At 42.8% G+C, this 19,891-nt stretch overlaps 1 protein-coding gene across 5 annotated transcripts in view; it reads right to left on the bottom strand.

Annotated features, from left to right (window-relative positions):
- Positions 1 to 19,891, bottom strand: part of MPP7 (membrane palmitoylated protein 7) — a 745,631-nt gene that overhangs the window by 278,914 nt on the left and 446,826 nt on the right. For all 5 annotated transcript variants that reach the window (XM_029588635.1, XM_029588634.1, XM_029588638.1 and 2 more), the window contains one exon: positions 3,829 to 3,960. In XM_029588635.1, the coding sequence (XP_029444495.1) occupies positions 3,829 to 3,960 (132 nt within the window). The remainder of the gene's footprint in view (positions 1 to 3,828; positions 3,961 to 19,891) is intronic.

The following is a 19,891-nucleotide window of genomic DNA, read 5'->3' as shown; positions in this document are numbered from 1 at the left end:
GCTGGAGAATCCAGGTTGATGAGCAAGGTGGAGATTTCAAGGATAGGGGAGACATTGGATTCTAGGAACCCTGGGGGGGCGTAGACAAGAAGGATTTGAAGATGTTGTGAGGTGAAGAAGCCGACTTCCAGTTTTGAGTTAGAGCTGAATGGATGTTGGGAGAAGTTCAGACTTTTTTTGGTAGCCAAAAGGATTCCACCTCCTCTTTTTTTCAGTCTCGGGAGTGAGAAGACATCATAGGTATGTGTAGGTAGTTGGTTTATTAACGCTGTATCTGAGGGCTTGAGCCATGTTTCAGTTACTCCACAAATATCTGGCTTGGCGTCGTTGAGATAATCATTAAAGATTAGGGATTTTTTTGTTAGGGATTGTGCATTGAAGAGTGAGAGTGAGAAGAGGGAGAGGCCTAAAAGCTGTGTGATTGGAGTAATCGAGATGGAGGTGAGGGTTTTTAAGTTCTTGAGGAGGGCTCGTCTGGCAGATAATCTTTTAGGTGGGAGGCGGTGTTGTAATGTTGGTATTGGGAGTACTAGAGACATTGTGAATGGTTAGCTGGCTGGTGCCGTGGATAGGCGGATGACTGATGGCTGGTGCCGAGGATAGGCGGATGACTGATGGTTGGTGCCGTGGATAGGCGGATGACTGGCTGGTGCCGTGGATAGGCGGAAGACTGATGGGAGGAAAGGCTGGGATTAGGAAGAAATAATTAATTGGTTAGGGCTCTGGATGAGCGTAGAATGGTTGTTTGCTGTATACTTGCTGAATGTTTGCAGTGAGGGTGTTTGCGGAATGCTTGCAGGATGGTAGTTTGCTCAAGATGATTGTTTGCTCAGGATGGTTGTTTGCTCAGGATGGTTGTTTGCTGAATGCTTGCAGGATGGTTGTTTGCTGAGCATTTGTTGGACGCTTGCAGGATGGTTGTTTGCTCAAGAAGGTTGTTTGCTCAAGATGGTTGTTTGCTGAATGCTTGTAGGATGGTTGTTTGCTGAGCATTTGTTGGATGCTTGCAAGATGGTTGTTTGCTCAAGATGGTTGAGGGGTTGTTTGCTCAAGATGGAGAGGCTGGATTGAATGCAGGGTGGCTGTTGGAGAGGCTGGAGTGGATGCTGGGTGGCTGTTGGAGAGGCTGGATTGAATGCAGGAGTGGCTGTTGGAGAGGCTGGAATGGGTGCTGGGAGGGTGCTGGGGAGGTAAGTTGAGAGGTGGCTTTGTTCCAGCCTACGGAATCCCCTAGCCTAGGACCTTTGCTGGCTGCTACCTTTATGGCTTTAGATTTATCTAAGGGTATGGCTCAGGGCTTCTCAGGGCTGTACGAAGGGGCGAAACAAAGGGGCCTGGCCCCTTTGTTGCGCTCCTTCGGCGCGCGACGCTAGGCGCGCGGCGCCGGGCTGACTGCGGATTTATAGCCCCTCAGGGCCTGCTCCTATTGGAGGAGCTGGATCGGTGGGCGGATCGTTTTCGGCGCGGTTTCCCTTTCAGGTAGGCAAAGTTTCTTACGTGGCTGCTGCCGCGTTGTCGTCGCCGAGTCCCCTCGGGTGGGGAGCGTGTAGCCCTGGCCTTCCCCCGGCGGGGCTCGGCGCCGATCGCGCAGGCCTTCCCCGATCACCGCCGGGTGATCGGGGAAGGACTGTGTTGCTACAGACTGAGAATGAATGCAAGGGAGCTATTTAGGCCATTGAGCGCTTTGCACTTAAATTATTTTGCAGTATTTTTTTTTCTTTTCTTCTGTTTGGAGGTAAAATCAACTGCTTAAAAAGTACTGTGTTTGTTGCAGAGCAGGGACTGAGAGAATACAGGCAGAGAAGCCATTCTCACCATTCAGAGACCTGCAACAGCCAAGGCTACACTGGAATTTTATTTTGTTTTTAATTAAAACTGTTTCAGAAAAACTGTGTTTACTGCCCACCAAATGCTGAGGTAATTAACCACCTGAGAGACTGAAGGTGGGGAAGCTATCTGAACCGGCCAGAATACGACGGCTACACTGCTTACTTGGTTTGAGCTGGATTGGAACTTGCTTCCTAAGATTGACTGTGAAGCAGCCTGAGTAAGGATTACAAAACATCAATCCCCTAGCAAGGAGACCCCTTACCCTGTGACACATACACATGGGTAATAAAATACTTGTATAGATCTGCTCTCGGCCATATATATATGCATATATGCCACCATGTGCATTTGTTTGCAAGTTTTTTCTTATTATCTCTGTTTTTTGCACACTGAGTTGTAACCAATTATGAATTAGCTATTGCTTAACAAAACTGACACAAAGAGACACAAGCTGAAAAGTGTGCGAACAGGATGAATGATACAGAACAAAGAACTGGATGCCAGCAATTCCTGCCGAAGCAAGCCAGCATTATACACAATGAAAATAAATAAATGTTAAATAACATGGGCCGAAAGGGATGATCCCTGCAGTACATCTGTCAACACACTGAGGTAGCTTTATTGATCTTGGTGTAAGGGACTCTTCACTTAAGTGGTTTATATCTTTTCTTTCTAACAGGTCTTATGTGGACTTGAATTTGACATTATCCCAGCCATAACGCCTTTCCTGTGCTGTCCTGGAAGGATCTATTTTATCTCCCACTCTTTTCAATCTCTATTTTGCCACCCTGGGCACACTTCTTCAAAATCTTGGTTTTCTTTGGTAACTTTATGCTGAAGACGCTCAGATAATTGCTACCAGGGACTTAAAATGTCAAGATTACATGAAAACACTTCGATGACTGTCTTACCAAAGTAGCAAATTGGCTTCAGACTTCTAAATTAAATATAAACCCAGGGAAATATGAAGCAATCTGATTTACCAAAAAAGCCAACATGCCAGACCTATCAGCCTTTATTATGTCACTCTCTCAAATTCTGTAAAAAAAAAAAAAAAAAAAAAAAATGTAATCACTTCCCTGGGAGTCTGGTTTGATTCACAACTCAAATTCAAACCCCAGGTATCCAAATTAGTTCACAACTCTTTTTCCTGCGTCTTATTCACCATCTGAGGCCTTTCTCAGACACTGCTGACCTTAAATCTCTGACTCATTTTATCATTCTCAGTTGCAATTCTCTACATAAGTTCATAAGTTTACATACCCCTGGCAGAATTTGTAAAATGTGTAGCTTTTTTTTTTTTTAATTCTTTTTTTTTTTTTTTTTTTATCATTTTCAGATACAAACTATGCATCAGTTTGTAACAGAAATACATGGTCTTGGCCATTTCAACAAACATAAATATAAGTATAACAATATTTTTAACTCATTCTTATCTTAATGCCAATTCCATTTTAATAATACGAACAACCAATTGGAAATTCCAACAAGGGCAGAAATTATAATCCATCAATGTTACAAAGGTAAAGGCTTTAACATAGCACTCCTGTACATTATCTATTATATTCAGCTACATACAGGGGAAGAGGTGGCTAGTTTCCTTTGTTCTACAAATTTATTTAATTGATTAGGCATGAAGAAAATATAAAGATCCTCCTGTGTCTTAACCAAACACTTACATGGGAAACGTAGGGTAAACGTAGGATAAAATGTGTAGCATTTTAAGAAAACGTGAGTGATCAGACAAAACACGTCAGTAATCTTTAATGTGTTTCAAATTAGACTATTATGCATCACAGAACAGCACAATCATTAAACGAACCATAGCAATTAAGGAAATAATAAAATGATCCCAATGAAACTCAATCTTTTAGTGGATATTTTCTCAAAAGGTAACACACTCCATCCCATCTCTGAATTTAATATAATTTCTAGTTTTATCATCTGAGCAACTCCACTACCATTGTGAGAAAAGGGCAAGCAAAACAAACTTCTTACCAATGGTTCTCTATTTTTCACGAGCCGGATAATTTTTACTGAATCTTCATCATCATCAATTTCATCAGGCATGGATGGCAGTACTGGATCATAATTCTTTTCAGCCACAGTATCATGTACAGAGAGTAACGCCTGCAAAAATCAAGGGAAATTATATAAATCTCATTCACATTACTGTATGCATATGTAACATAGATGTTAATTACTATACATAAAAAAAGAAAAAGCCATGTTGAGTGTATAGCGAGTTTGCTTATGGAAATGGTGTCTTCTCTAGGCAGCAGGATGAATTAACCATTAGATGTGGGTGATGTCATTTGATAGCACTGAAAAGCGTAGCAGAGGGCTTCGAACCAGGGGAAACCAGGGTTCAAATCCCACTGCTGCTCCTTGTAACCTTGGGCAAGATACTTTACACTCTGTTGCTCAGATACAAACTTACAGGGAAGACGCATCAAGCCATGGTAAGGCTCTAACATATGAGATGTTTTGTATTGTCCATATTCCCTCCCCTATTACAATGAGCTAGTTTGCATGTGAATTGCATGCATGACTTTATGCAGCGCATTTATAGGCAATATGATGTTAAAGGCAACCTGCACGGAGTTCCTGTCCTTGGCGGACACTTGGGGGTAACCTGCACGGAATGGCAGTTGCTGCCATGGGAAACTTGCTGGGAAGTGTGGATGGACCATTTGGTCTTTTTCTGCCGACAAGACTATGTTACTACTTTACTATGCTATAACTTATCATGACCAACAAACGGCCGATACAGAAAGAAGCGCGGGAGAGCCGGCAAGCGCCCGCTCTCCCAACGCTCGCACAGACCAGTATCCTGAGCGCACGATTCAGTATCGGCCCGCATGCAAATGAGGCCCCGTGGTAAAAGGAGGTGCTAGGGACACTAGCGCGTCCCTAATGCCTCCTTTTTGACAGAAGCGGCAGCTGTCAGGTTTGACAGCCATAGCACAATTTTACCGGCTTCAGTTCTCGAACCCACTGACAGCCACGGGTTCGAAAATGGACGCCGGCTAACTTGAGCATCCGTCTTCCAACCCGTGCACCGTGGGCAGATTAAACAATTTTTTTTATTTTTGGGGCCTCCGACTTAATATCACTATGATATTAAGTCGGAGGGTGTACAGAAAAGCAATTTTTTCTGCTTTTCTGTACACTTTTCCGGTGGCAGGCTTCGCTGCACATTTTGCTTTCTGTATCGCACGGGAATGACTAATAGGCCCATCAACATACATTTGCATGTTGCGAGCGCTATTAGTTTCGGGGGGGGGGGGGGTTTGGCCGCGTGTTTCCGACGCGATATTACCCCTTACTGTATAAGGGGAAAAATAGCGCATCGAAAACGGGCAGCCAAACGCAGGCTAACAGTGCGCTCCGCCAGAGTGCACTATACTGTATCGACCTGTTAGAAAGTTGTAAGCTGTGATAAGTTAACACCACCTCTGGAGGAATCGGCAATCTAATGTGGGAGGCTTCAGGACCCTAACGCAGGTTCCCAGGCTCCCACGTTAGATTTAAAGGGCCATGCAAAACTTTTAAAATTGTGGCTCAAAAAATGAAATAAGTATGGGGAGGGGGGCTATTAAAGCTGATCCCCCTGTTCACCATGGGGGCCGCCACTCGTACAGCCCCGACATGCCAAGAAAAAAATATGAAATGTTTTGTTTGCATGATGACCGCCCTTCCCAACCCTATCTGAATAAAAATATTTTCCCCCCACCCCCTTTCCATATAAATGTGGTGGCATTGGCTCCCCCCTCCTCCCAACCTTCCCCCAATTGCAATACAATTGGTGTCCAGGGATCCCCCAAATTTTCTCCCCATCCTCCAAGTGTAAAAATAAATCATTGGTTCCAAGTGGAAACTCTATCCCCTACCCCCTGCCGAATTCACTAATCTTAAAAGAGCCAAAGTGATCCTGCATTGGGGCCCGGGGTACCCCCTAATCCTGGGCCTGATCGGTGCCATTTTGAAAAATGGAGCTGACCTGACCTTGCCTCATTCACATGATTGGAAGAAGGTCCAGGCACCATGGCTCAGTCACGTGGCTGAGGTCCAGTTCCCGGACATTGTCCCAGTCAGGTTTGGCACCATTTTCAAAACTGGCTTTGATTGGGCCTGGGGCTGGGGGTGCCCTGGGCCCCAACGCAGGACCGCTTTGGCTCTTTTAAGGTTAGGGGATGGGGCATAGGGGGGTCAATGCCACCTCATATTTATAAGGAAATGCGGGAGAGGGGAATACTTTCTTTTATTCAGACAGGGCTGGGGGGGGGGGGGGCAGTCATTGCATCACTGCTTTTTACTTTTTTTGTTTTACATTTGGTGGTCAGAGTCGATTCCAGTGTTGGCCCTAGGGTGAGCAGAGGATCAGCCTTAACCCCCTTTTTCCTTTTTTGAGTGGGCTTTACATTTGGTATGGCCCTTTAAAGCGATGGTGGTCCCTTGAGGTTGAGGCCACCATCGCGCCTAAAGGGCGATGCCTCATTGTTTTGCTCCATAAGAGAACACCGCCGCAATACAACTGCAATGTTTTTACAGGGAGAGGAGCTCACTAGTGCGGCGATCCCAACCCCTACAATAGTGGGACCCCTCCCGCGAAAAAACATTGCAGTTTAGTGCTTCTGGGCCTTAGATTGTAAGGCCTCTGGGAATAGGGAAATACCTACAGTACCTGAATGTAATCTACTTTGAAATGCCAAAGAGTGAAATATAAATCAAACAAAAATCAAACTCATCTCGCCAACCTAGTAAAGCTTTGAGCTCTATTGAGCAAATGCAGGACTTCCCATGTAGGCACTGGCTAATGAGACTCCATCCTCACCAGAGCTAATCTAGCTATGAAGCTGAATCTCCAGGGAGACGAGCAGGTATTCTATCGCTATTTTCATCCTGCTATCTATGTTTATGGTAAGCAAACTTACTTTTTCTGTCAATAGGCAGGCTGAATTAGCCATTACATGTGGAGAGTCCCAAGATGAGGGCTGCAGTGGAGCTTTTATCTAGTAAGCAACCTGGTCCACACCATGGAGAATGGACTACAGTGTGAATAGATTTTGCAAAACTGTCTAAATTTACTGTCAGTCTTTGAGAAGTTATCAAGACAGTAGTGTGACGTAAAAGTATGAACAGAAGACCAAGTTGCAGCTTTGCGGATATCTTCAATAGGCACTTCTCAAAGATGGGTAACAGAAACAGCCATGGCTCTCACTTGATGAGCCTTCATTGAGTCTGTGATTCGCAGTTCTATTAAGGTATAGCAGTGGTGAATGCTCTCAGCCAGTCAATTAGAAAATATACACTTGGCATTTGTTACTCCTAATCTATTGGGGCAAACAGTTGGGAGATCTTTCAATGCGGCTGATATCATTTTTTGTAATACACTAAGGCCCTTTTGCAATCCAGAGTATGAGGGACTTTTTATACCATTATGCGCATGGACCTAAGAAAGAAGTTAGGCAAAAAGATGGACTGGTTGATATGGAAAGCAGAGAAACCTTTGGGATAAACTTTGGATGAATATGGAGAATCACACTGCTTTGGAAGAACTGCATCAATGGAGGATAGTGGATGAGAGCTTGGAGTTCGCCGATTCTTCTAGCTGAAATCATCTTTTCCACAAACTTAGGATAGGAAATATTCTGTTTGCGAGGTATGGTCCAGAGGATTTCGAAGCTCGTCGGATAGTATGCTTGTAGATTCTTCTTCTGAACCTAAAAATATTGGGTCAATACCCAGAAGTCCAGTGATGAGGAAGAATACCTTAAGGGGCTTCTGGTTAACATGGAGAAGGAATGGCCTAGTCTAACACCTCTGTCCTGCTAGAATCCACTGCGATGGATGATGAAGGACCCCTGAGCAAGGGTTCTGATGAAGAGTTCACCCTTATAGGCGATATCAGGACTCCTGTCTGTGGTATCACTGTAGCAACCGTAGAAAGGAGAGACTGGAATGTTTCTTCCATTTCCTTGGTCAGAAAGGCAAAGAAATGCCTCACAAAATCTTTGATTTGGTGAGCAACTGATGTGCCCTATGGCCTGGCACAGGTGGTAGGATACCCTCTTCTGTGACAGGATAGGCGCCTGCATGAGAATGGGCGGCCTGTTAGAAGTAAGTGGCTCTACAGAGGTCACTGGTTCTGCAGTCTTCAGGCGAAGAGCTTCCACCACTAGTCTAGGTGGGGTGAATGCCCTGGTTATTGGCAGGAGCAGGGGTAACCTGACCCCTTTTCCTACAGATCTAGGATGGGCTGTATAGAGCTGTGTTGATAAAGCAATCTGATAAATCAAAATCTGAACTGGATGTATCAGGTGGCTTTGATGGGGTAGAGCCATTTGGACACTTTAGATGCTTTAGAATGCTTTGATGGGTCTTTTGAGATGCTTGTCAAAGAATATGGTGCAGGTCAATGATATTGTGTCGGTTGCACCAGAGCTGTGCCCTGGGTCCTTGTACTGTGCATTGTGGGATCTTGAGATACAGGATCCTGAGTACCATGTTAGATGCATCAGAATGCACCAAAGCTGCACGCTTTTGTGGCTTCGGAGCATAAAGCATTCAGTTCATCCGTGTGTTGTATGCATTGGTGTGTTTTACATCGAGTGCAACAGAGTTCCATGCATCAATTGCATTGATGGATTGTGCACCAAGCATCTTGGCACATCCTGTGTCAAGCGCCTCGATGCACCATCTATCAATTGCCATTAGAGAAAAATGCGTCAGGCAAGTTAGTGCACTGTATGTTGCCAATACTGTTGGTGTTGATGGTGTCCTCATTAACAGTGCCAGTTCCAATGCACTCTGCTTTGAATATTTGTGCTTCTTTGAAGCAGATTGTGATGGTTCCAGTGACTGATGCTGCTTTGTTTTTGACTTAGGGCGGCTGTTGGAACTTGATTCTGCGGCTTCAGCCTGAGCGGATGGGGAAGTTTTCAAGGAGCTCCTGCTCAATTCTTTTGCTGGTGAGGCAGATGAGGTTACACTGTGGGATGAGGACCTACTGCAACTACAGAGAGATTTACGTAATTCCTTGATGTGAAGTGCCCAGTATTCTCTGTAAGCATGGAAACATCCATCCATAGGCATAACAGTTTTTCTGGACATGTTCTGGACTGAGGCATCGGTAATAATGTGTGGCCATCAGTGAGGGACAATCTTTCCACAGATACAACTTTTGAAACTATTCACTGTAGTTGATTTCTTCTTCTGGCCAGACATGGTGGAAAGGAAGGCAAAGTTCCATTTTTTTTTTTTTTTGGAAGCACTGTAAGATACTGTTTTGGGTTTGTAGAGATAGCGAGGCAACTTAAGAAGAAACTGAATAAAAAATATCAAAAGGTTTTAGTATTTTATAGAAAAAATATAGGAGAGACAGGGTTCATGTCCATGCTGTGGTTGAACAAAAAATGACTGTAGAGACTCACGAGGCAACACCCATTGAGAACTCCCATACATGCTCAGTAGAGCTCAAATCTCTGCTAGCTTGGAGAGACGAGTCCGTTCGGTGCTGCTGCTGTCACTCACATGTAATGGCTAATTCAGCCTGCTTGTCCATTGAAAAAACTTTTTCTAGCATTTTGCAAGTGTATTTGATATTAATAAAACAAATTAATTATAGGGTTGCTTCACCATTGGAAGATTGATAATCAGTAGCTGAATATTTGGTTTTCTTAAATTGTTACTGTGGTAAAAGGGGATATTTAGCCACTATTAATTTTGTTTTGGAAAACTAAAAAAATTAGAAAGATGGACCTCAAAAAAAGGATAGTCGGAGTGTGGACACAGAAAGCTGCATGGTGCACCAATTCTTCATCTAAGAGCTATCTGGAAGTGTTTAACTGGTTTGACATAGTAGATGAGAGTTTTAGATATATAGAGGTCAATATTCAAAATTAAAAATTTAAACGGATAACTTGGAGTTAGATGGATAACTAGCCATTTAGATGGATAATTTGCGAGCTATTCATCAAAATGGCTTTTAATATTGACCTCTAAGTGCTTTTATTGTTGCTCTGCTATGACAGAACTTTGCTTTCCTCTTTCTAGAACTTATCTGTCAAAGGGCATCTTTTCACCCTTCTTCTACTTTTCCAATAATTCCAGTATATTTTTTTTTGGCTTAGTTTAAGTGTATCTGAGCTGTGAGGCCACTGTAGCACTAGAAGATCGGAGAGGTATTTCTTGTATAAATAAAGAAGGTATGTTTAGCTATTTGAAGAGGGCCTGTTATTCCTTTTTGGCTAGGACTGTTGTTTAACAATTGTAAAGATGGGCCCACATACATGTTTGCTTGGAACTTGATGCTTTGGACCTTACTAAGCTAGGGATAGTAATGTTTGCCTTGTAATACGGAAGTCATTTATTTAAGTGTGCGTGCTGAGATTTTCTCTATTGAAAAGAATATAGCAGAACTAGAAAATGTACAGAAATGTACAGAGAAGAGCAAAGACCCAAAAAACAAAGCGGACGCCGATCCAATATTGCTGGAGCAAAAAAACAAAAAAGATGATCGGTGTATCAAATGACTTTTATTAAACTTGTCCGACTCTTGCCGAGTTTTGCTCACATAGGAGCTGCCTCAGGGGCTACTGAGAACAAAATTAAAAACAAAATCAAACCACACATATATAAGACATCAAACATGAATGTATGTACATATATAAAACTAAACTGTCATGTCTTGCTTATAAAATGAAACAAGCCCAATTATGTGCACATAAGTTCACAAAAAACTATAAATGAATCAAATGAAACACACAAACATTTATGAAAACGTGAATACATGAGTGCTGTGCTGAACATGAATAGCTTGTTTCAATAAATAAATTAATTAAAATTGTGCAGGCCCATCATATCAGCCAATGGCTCACTTTCAGAACCTCTCTCCACATTTGTAGATACTTTCTTGCGGGCAAGTTTAATAAAAGTCATTTGATACACCGATCATCTTTTTTGTTTTTTTGCTCCAGCAATATTGGATCGGTTTCCGCTTTGTTTTTTTGAGTCTTTGCTCTTCGCTGTACATTTCTGTACATTTTCTAGTTCTGCTATATTCTTTTCAATAGAGAAAATCTCAGCACGCACACCAAACCCAAAAACTGCAGATAACAAGCAAGTCCGATTTCACTTTTGCTAGTCAATTAGCACATATTTCTTGACCCTGCCTGGAATACCCCTAGACCAGGGGTCGGGAACCCATGGCTCGCGAGCCAGATATGGCTCTTTTGAGGGCTGCATCTGGCTCGCAGACAGTCGCCACACTTTCCCGCTGACCCAGCTGCTCCCCGGTCCTCCTCCGCCCGGGCTTAAAATGCTGTCAGCCCGGGCGGAACGCGGCAGGACAGCTGGAGTCAGCGACACCAGGCGTGCTCTCTTCTTCCCCCCCCCCCCGCGGCCCGGAAGAGGAAGTGGAGAGTATCGGGTGCCTGCACGGCAAGAAGAGGCCACGCTGGTGCGCTCGGCATCGGCCCGAAGAAAAGAAGACTGCAGCGCGGCTCGGAGGAAAATGAAGAGCTTCAACCGCGGCCGATGGGACTCCGCGAGGGCTGAAAATGAAGAGGTTAGCGTTGGGAGGAGGCTGCTGCTGTCACGCGTTCCCGGGGTGGGGGAGAGAGAGAGTGAATGACTGAGCAAGCTGTGTTTGCTCGCTCATTCACTCTCTCTCTCCCCCACCCCGGGAACGCGCGGCAGCAGCAGCCTCCTCCCAACGCTAACCTCTTCATTTTCAGCCTTCGCGGAGGCGGAGTCCCATCGGCCGCGGTTGAAGCTCTTCATTTTCCTCCGAGCCGCGCTGTAGTCTTCTTTTCTTCGGGCCGATGCCGAGCGCACTAGTGTGGCCTCTTCTTGCCGCGCAGGCTCCCGATACTCTCCACTTCCTCATCCGGGCCGCGGGGGGGGGCCCTGTGTGTGTGTGTGTGTGTGAGAGTGAGAGATTGCATGTATGTGAATGATTGAGAGCCTGTACATGTGAAAGTATGTCTGTGATTGAAAGCCTGCCTGTGAGAGAGAGCATGAATGTAAGTTTACCATTGGGAACCTGTATGTGAAAGTTTGTGATTGAAAACCTGTTTGTGTGAAAGAGTATGTGTGTATGATTGAGATCCTTTGTGTGTGAGAGAAATCATGTGTATGTATGATTAAGAGCCTGTGTGTATAAGTAAGAGAGAGATCATGCGTGTCTGTGTGTGATTGAGAGCTGGTTTAGGTGATGGAGCATGTGAGTATGTGATTGAGAGCCTGTGTTTAAATGAGAGAGAGAGATCATGTGTGTCTGTGTGTGATTGAGAGCTGATTTAGGTGAGGGAGCATGTGAGTATGTGATTGAGAGCCTGTGTGTAAATGAGAGAAAGAGAGGACATGTTTGTAAGTATGTGAATGAGAGTCTGTGTGTGAGAGAAAAAGACAGCATGTATTTATGTGATTGAAAGCCTGTGTGTGTGTGTAAGCGTGAAAAGATAGACAGCATGTGTGTAAATGTGTAATTAAGAGCCTATATAAGTGAGAGAAAAAAACATGTGTATATGTGAGTACTGAGAGCATGTGTGTAAAGGTGTGTCATTGAGAGCCAGTGTGAGAGAGAGCGCTGGTATGCGACTGAGAGAGGAGAAAGTTCCAAGCAAACCACCCCACCTCCTGCTAATTCAGAACAATCTCGGGACACCTGGATATCAAACGTTTCCAGGTATGCAGAGCAAAAAAATGTTTGTATCCTTATTATTTTTCATTACTGGGTCTTTGTGTCTGCTATTTTGAAATATTTTGTTGGTATCTGGAAATGTTTTATATGAGTTTTTAATTATTGGATATTCCACTCATCAGCTGTTTCAAAATATGTTCTTTTTGTTAGTACAGTTTTACTGCTGATGATTTTATATTTCTTGATTTGTTTTATAAGGATGGGTGATGTTTCTTTTTTCCTTTGTTACACTGCATACAGAGACTCTGGCTTGTTGCAGTTTCCAATTCAGTTTTTTCTGCATGCTTCTTGTTATGCGTTTTGGTCTCTTTATTCTATGTTAGGTGAGGGACAGCATGTGATTCAGGTGAGGTTTTCTGCTGGCGTGTAGTTTCTGTGTAGGACTCTATAGCAGCCTGACTTGGTCCGTTTTCCTAATAGGAGATGTATTGGTGTCTTAAGGCCTGGTGTAATATTTTCAGAGACTTATTGTACTTTAAAAGTGTGATCTTACATAAAATGCACACATTTACTTGTATTTAGTTTTAAACATATTGTATGGCTCTCATGGAATTACATTTTAAAATATGTGGCGTTTATGGCTCTCTCAGCCAAAAAGGTTCCTGACCCCTGCCCTAGACTGTCCCTTTTTTTCACCGGTAAAATGTGTGCACAAAAAAGAAAATACGGGTCTACGTTCCATGTTTATAAAACAGCATATATACAAATACATGCTACTTATGTACATATATGCTACTTTTCTGCGTGGAACCCCTTTGAAAATTTGCTGATATATTTTTTTATTTGTTTCTATCAATGTAAATAACTCCTTCTCCTAAATGCTTTCCTACTAGTCTGAGCTATTTAAAAGGACCAGGCCTTGAATGCAAGACTGTGGCTCAACAACCTGACCTCATGCTCCTTCACCAACCTAAATAAACCATGCTTAAAATAAAAGGGAACAACATACTTTGCTAGGCTAGATCATTTACCATTGAGTTTGCAGTCTTACAACACACCTCTGGTACATTACAGTTGATAAACAATATGTCCAATGCCTTTATTAATTAATAAAAGGTGAAAGGACAATTTTTATCCACTGTATATGTTCATCTTTCTCCAAGATCATATAACATTTAAATGATATCTCTATAGTGCTTATAAAAGCACATGTGAAGCAGAGGTGCTTATGGTGCAGGCAACATTTATTCATGAGTTCATTCAGAGCTTCCAGACATCATCACTACTGGAACAGAAGCTGAACACAGAAACTTAAATTTACAACCTAAACACAGCAGTTTTCAATTCTGTTGAATCTAACTAGGAAATATGTTTACCATAATACTTGTCAGAGAGCTCTGTTCTCAACTTCAGTAAATCACTTGTGACTGGACCATCAAAAGTGAGGAATTAGCAGAACTAGCATTGTAACTTGCCTAGAACAGCCATATTTTCTATATGAACGATCAATGTGTATGTGTCAAACTATAATTTTGTGGTATTTACATAATGGTAAGATACTCTGTAATGAAAACATTACAGTAAAAGCATGTCGAAGATAAGAACAGTAGAACATGTTTGTAAAGCAATTACTATTTTACAAAAGAACAGTTAAGGCAGCCCACTGTGAATAATAGGTGATTGCCAAGGCAATACCTAACTGAAAAAGTATGTGGAAAAAAGGGAGTTAAAGATTACTTGGTTGCCGGAGAGCCTGGCTTTCAGTTGGATTTCAGTCTCCAAACAGTTTAAGTTGTATTACTGGATGAGCTCCCTCAAGAACCTCATTCAAGGGAATTGCCTCTTAGTTCTTCTGGATTTTCTTCAGATCAAACTGGTCATCAAATCTAGGCTTAGAGGACACTGTGTTCAATTATTTATATTTGAAGGGAGAACTCATATAGTATTGTTAAGATATTTCTTCTTTCGGTAACTGTCACACACCTGTTGATTCTCTCACTATTACATTTGGCGGTTTGTAGGCTAGTCCTGCGGACCACCGAACTCACCTCCTTGGCTGAGTTCTTCCTGCCTACTCCTGATGTAGTCAGTCCTACATGGCAAGACACCGCTGACCCCAGCTGACACACCTCTCATTAGGCATATGTGCGCTGGAACTCTGCCAATTTAAAGGGCCAATGGCGGGAAGAGCTCAGCAGCGCAAGATGATGAGATCATTGCCTCTGTAACAAATCCTCCTATATTTCTGTAGCATGTGTAATTATCCATCATCCTTGTCTTCAGTTCTTCAGGCTCTTCTTCATTTGCCTCCCTGCCCTGCCTATCCATACCCCCCCTTTTCTTTTGGACAGATTCCTGGTTTTGACTTCGGCCTGATCCCAGATATACTTGACTGCTGCCTTCCACTGGATACACTCGACCTCTGCTTGCTAACAGATATGCCTGACCACTGCTAGCTCCTGTCCCTCGCCTGGACTTTGGATTTGTCTGACCTCAGTCTGCTTCGACCCAGCTACCCTATGACGACCATCACCACCATCAGCAGAGGCCTCCACCTAAGATCTGCCAGCCCTGGCATCCAAAGGCTCCACCTGAGAGGAACGATGGCTTGTGTAGGCAAAGCTCCAGCTCAGCTTCTGCTTAATCCGGGTCCACCTGCAGACGGTGGTAATCTGCTGGGCTCCTCCCTGTAGGAAGCGCCAATCCTGTCTCAGCCCCAGGGTCCATGATCGCAAAACTCATCCGTGTTATTCAATATTTACATGATATCTTGGGGTAAGCATATTCAAAAGTGGGGTTTGTCATTTTATTTGTGCCAAAAATGTAGGGGTTGAAGTGATTGTCATTAAATTGAATCGATGCTAAGATGAAGTGGTAAACTGAATGAAAATTAATAAATTGAAGATCAAGCTAAATAAGACAAAAGTCCTGTGGATGGGTAAATCAATGGCTCAAGACTCAAAGATGTACCCAGTACTTAATGGGGTGGTATTCCCAATTAGAAATCAAGTCCATGGTTTGGGGGCATCCTGGATTTAGGCTTAACTATGAAAGTGCAAATCTCTGCTGTCTCCAAGATTGCTGATTTACAACTATGGCAGATTCGGCATCTCTACTCCTTGCTTGAGAAATCTGTTTTACAGTAGCTGCATTTATCCATGCTTCTATTACATTACGTTTAGACTGCTGCAATTCTCTTTATATTGGCCTGCCTCACAAAATTTAAATAAACTTTAGTTCATAATGTTGCTGCTTACTTCTTAACTAAAGTCAAATACTTTGACAGTATTGCTCCAATTTTTTAAATATTTACATTGGCTATCAATTAGGTTTCGTACACAATTTAAAATACAAATGGTTTATGTTCTCTTTAACCAAATCCACAAAAGACGGAGCAGAGATAGCACTCCAAATATGACTATCAAACCCCAAAGGAGTGCAAAGAATTTTTAGGTCCAAATTTTTAATTTCATTCAAGGAAGATATTTAATTTATTTTCAATATGGAAACTCCATTGCTCACAAGTCAGACTGAACAAGTTCGCTTTCAGGGTCCCCCGACAGGGACCCCGTGTTTCGACCGAAGGCTGCGTCGGGAGGGACAAAGTAATTTTAAGAAACTAAAACGAAAGAAACAACAATTATGTATTTGTCAAAACTTTAGACCAAACTAGGGTACATAATGTTCACAACAGAGCCGGGATTACATACCTTTAAATGCACGGAGGAATTCTTACAGCTGACACAGCAAGGAGAGCGGGAGGAACTGACAGAACACAGCTTTTAAAGCCGTCTGTTTTGACGCGAATTTTTTGACCAATCAGAACACAGGAATACTAGCCAATCAGGGTAAAGGTAAACAATACAGTAGCGGGAACCAAACAAAGTAGCTAATCATTTCAAATAAAGTATTGCCACTCAATTTCATTGTTAAGACCCTTGGGATGGAGACAGTCCAATCTGAAAATCCACTTTTGTTCTTTGCGGATGAGCATCTCAGAGAAATTACCACCCCCGACATGGTGGAAGTAGCAAGTCAATTACCAAAAACTTCAGATCATTTTCTGAGTGCCCAGCCAACTGCCAATGTACAACCAAGGGTGCCGATTCATGGCCTGTGCGAATGTTAGAACGATGTTCTATAATTTGGGTTCTAACTTGTCTAGTCGTTTTGCCCACATACAGTTTAGGGCAGGGGCAAAGGATCACATAGACTACTCCCCGTGAATGGCAAGTGGTGGAAAATTTAAGAGAAAAATTTTTATGAGTTATAGGGTGTTCAAAATTGGTGGTGGAAATTGCATGGGGGCACACTGAACATTGTCCGCATGGTTGATGACCAGTAAAATTAACTGCTCCTATGGACGAACCATCTTGAAAATGAGAATGAACCAACATATTTCTTAGACTCTTCCCGCGACAAAAGGAGAAACGTAAAGGGCAATCAAAGATTTCATGGAGCGACAGCATGGACCAATGGCGTTTCAAAATGGATATGATGTTATGCACATGGGTGGAAAAGGGTAAAATACAATTAATGGAAGTGTCCGCTGCCTTAGTTTGGGGAAGAAAAAGAAACTCCCGATTAACATATAAGGCTCGCTTAAAAGCTCTGCGGAGGACCCGTTGAGGGTACCCCCTCTCTTTGAACCTAAGCAACATCTGCTTAGCTTGTATGATGAAATCCTCCCTGGACGAACAGAGGCATCGAAGCCTTAACAGTTGTCTGGCAGGGATATTCATTTTTAAAGAAGAAGGGTGGTGGCTATCGAAACGCAAAAGTGTGTTGCGGTCTGTACTTTTGCGGAAAATAGATGTAGTAAACATACCGTCTCGCAGCTGTACTTGCACATCCAAAAATGAAATAGCATATGGATCAATAGAAAAATTAAATTTCAGATGCTCACTACAGTTGTTGAGCCAATCAAAAAATGAGAAAAACTGAATGTCCGTCCCCGTCCAAATCAAAAATATGTCATCTATATAACGGTAGCTTAACCTAAATACCAGTCTCTATCCGAAATAGTACATTTTCAATGACGCTGAATCTTACTGCAAAAAATATCATTTGTGAAAAGTGACCATCATACTAGGCATCATCAATTTAATTTTATAATGCAGACTTTGCTTTATTTATGATCATCAGTCACTGATAGCAATAAGTGAAATATCCACTTCAAAAAAATGTTTTTGTCTTTTTCAAATGCAAAAATAACTTTAAAAAGTCCATATACGGATTACTTAACTTATTAGAACTCAGTAGTAGCTATACCACTAGTCATATTCTAGATGGTCGGTCTTCTCTATTCCCTTCCATAAATTTGTACTGATATTCCTTTTCACTTATTCACAATCTCTCTCCATTCTCCTAGTCTCCCAACACGGAGCCGTGTTTCGGACCTTCCAGTCCTTTGTCAAGGGAACATTAACATGGCGTTTTGGCGTTTCTTTCTCCTTGTTAAGTAATCCATATATGGACTTTTTAAAGTTATTTTTGCATTTGAAAAAGACAAAAATATTTTTTGAAGTGGACATTTCACTTATTGCTATCAGTGACTGATGATTATAAATAAGGCAAAGTCTGCAGTATAAAATTACATTGATGATGCCTAGTATGATGGTCACTTTTCACAAATGATATTTTTTGCAGTAAGATTCAGCGTCATTGAAAGTGTACTATTTCGGATAGAGACTGGTATTTAGGTTAAGCTATCGAGTTACCTTCTTATCCACTTTACAAATTGTCGGCACTCTCTAAATTATATTGTGGTTGATCTATATAATGGTGCCATGAGAAAACAAAATGAACCATGAAGAAGTATAAATGACAACTTCCTCAAACCTGCTTACATACAGGCCGGCCAAGCTGGGGGCCATTGTGATCCCCATAGCCGTACCTTTTATTTGTTGGTATATCGTATTATGAAATTGAAAATAATTTCTAGTGAGAGCTAATCGTGTGAGTGACAATAAAAATTCTGTAGAAATACGACAAGGAGGGGGATGATCATTCAAGATGTCTTCAACTAGTGTCTGTGCTTCGTCCTGAGGAATATTTGAATATAGAGATACCCCACAGTGTTTACCCCAGAAACCAAGGGTTAAGTACTATAACATTTCTAAGGAAGAAAAATTAGCCATTACATCTCTGATGACCGATCCTGCTATCACTGTGAAATCTGCAGATAAGGGTGGTGGCATAGTGGTTTTAAACACAATTGATTATATGAAGGAAGTATCACGTCAATTGTCAGACACAAATTTTTACATACCCCTTGCTTCTGATCCCAAGGGTGGAGAGAGATGTTCCAAAATAGTAATGAAATGGTTAGAGTCACGGACATAGGACCGGCTTAAGCAGACTCGAGGTTGTAAGAAATGGTTCTCAAATTGAGACAATGGTTCTAAGACAGATGCTATGCCTGCGACAATAGGACGCCCAGGGGGCTTCGTCAAAGTTTTATGAATTTTGGGAAGAATATAGAATGAAGGGATGATAGGGCAATCTATTTGTAAAAAATTAGCCTCACGGGAAGTAATCTGACGTGAATCAAAAGCATTTTGTACAATGTTTTTAATTAGATCCTTCAACTCCTGTGTGGGATCAGAAGCAAGGGGTATGTAAAAATTTGTGTCTGACAATTGACGTGATGCTTCCTCCATATAATCAATTGTGTTTAAAACCACTATGCCACCACCCTTATTTGCAGGTTTCACAATGATAGCAGGATCGGTCATCAGAGATGTAATGGCTAATTTTTCTTCCTTAGAAATGTTATAGTGTTTAACCCTTGGTTTCTGGGGTAAACACTGTGGGGTAGATTTTACAAATTTGTGCACACGCGTACTTTTGTTTGCGCACCAGGCGCAAACAAGAGTATGCGGGATTTTAATAGATATGTGCATAGCCATGCGTATCTGTTAAAATCCGGGATCGGCGCGCGCAAGGCTGTGCAAAATCGGCAGACTGCGCGCACCGAGCCGTGCAGCCTGCCTCCATTCCCTCCACCCTCCCCTGCACCTTCCCCTCCCTTCCCCTACCTAACCCACCCCCCCAGCCCTACCTAAACCCCCCTACCTTTGTTGCACAAGTTACGCCTGCCCGAAGCAGGCGTAACTTGTGCGCGCCGGGCCGGCCACCGGCGCGTTTCCCAGGCCCGGGAGCTGTTTCGGAGGCCTCGGCCACACCCCCGAAATGCCCCCGGGCCAGAACCCATGCCCGTGGCCCTGCCCCCAAATGACACGCCGCCACAACACGCCCCCGACACCCGTCCCGGGGCTTGCACGCGCCGCCGAGCCTACTCAACATAGGCTTGGCGCGCGCAGGGGGAACTTCGGGCAGGTTTTCAGGGGGTATGCGTGTATCCCTTTGAAAATCTGGCCCTGTATGTCTGATTGAACCAAATTTTCAAAC

Source organism: Rhinatrema bivittatum, chromosome 2 (assembly GCF_901001135.1).
Source record: "Rhinatrema bivittatum chromosome 2, aRhiBiv1.1, whole genome shotgun sequence".
Classification (NCBI taxonomy): domain Eukaryota; kingdom Metazoa; phylum Chordata; class Amphibia; order Gymnophiona; family Rhinatrematidae; genus Rhinatrema; species Rhinatrema bivittatum.
Note: the sequence above shows the minus strand (reverse complement) of the source record. Positions and strands in the feature narration are given on the sequence as shown.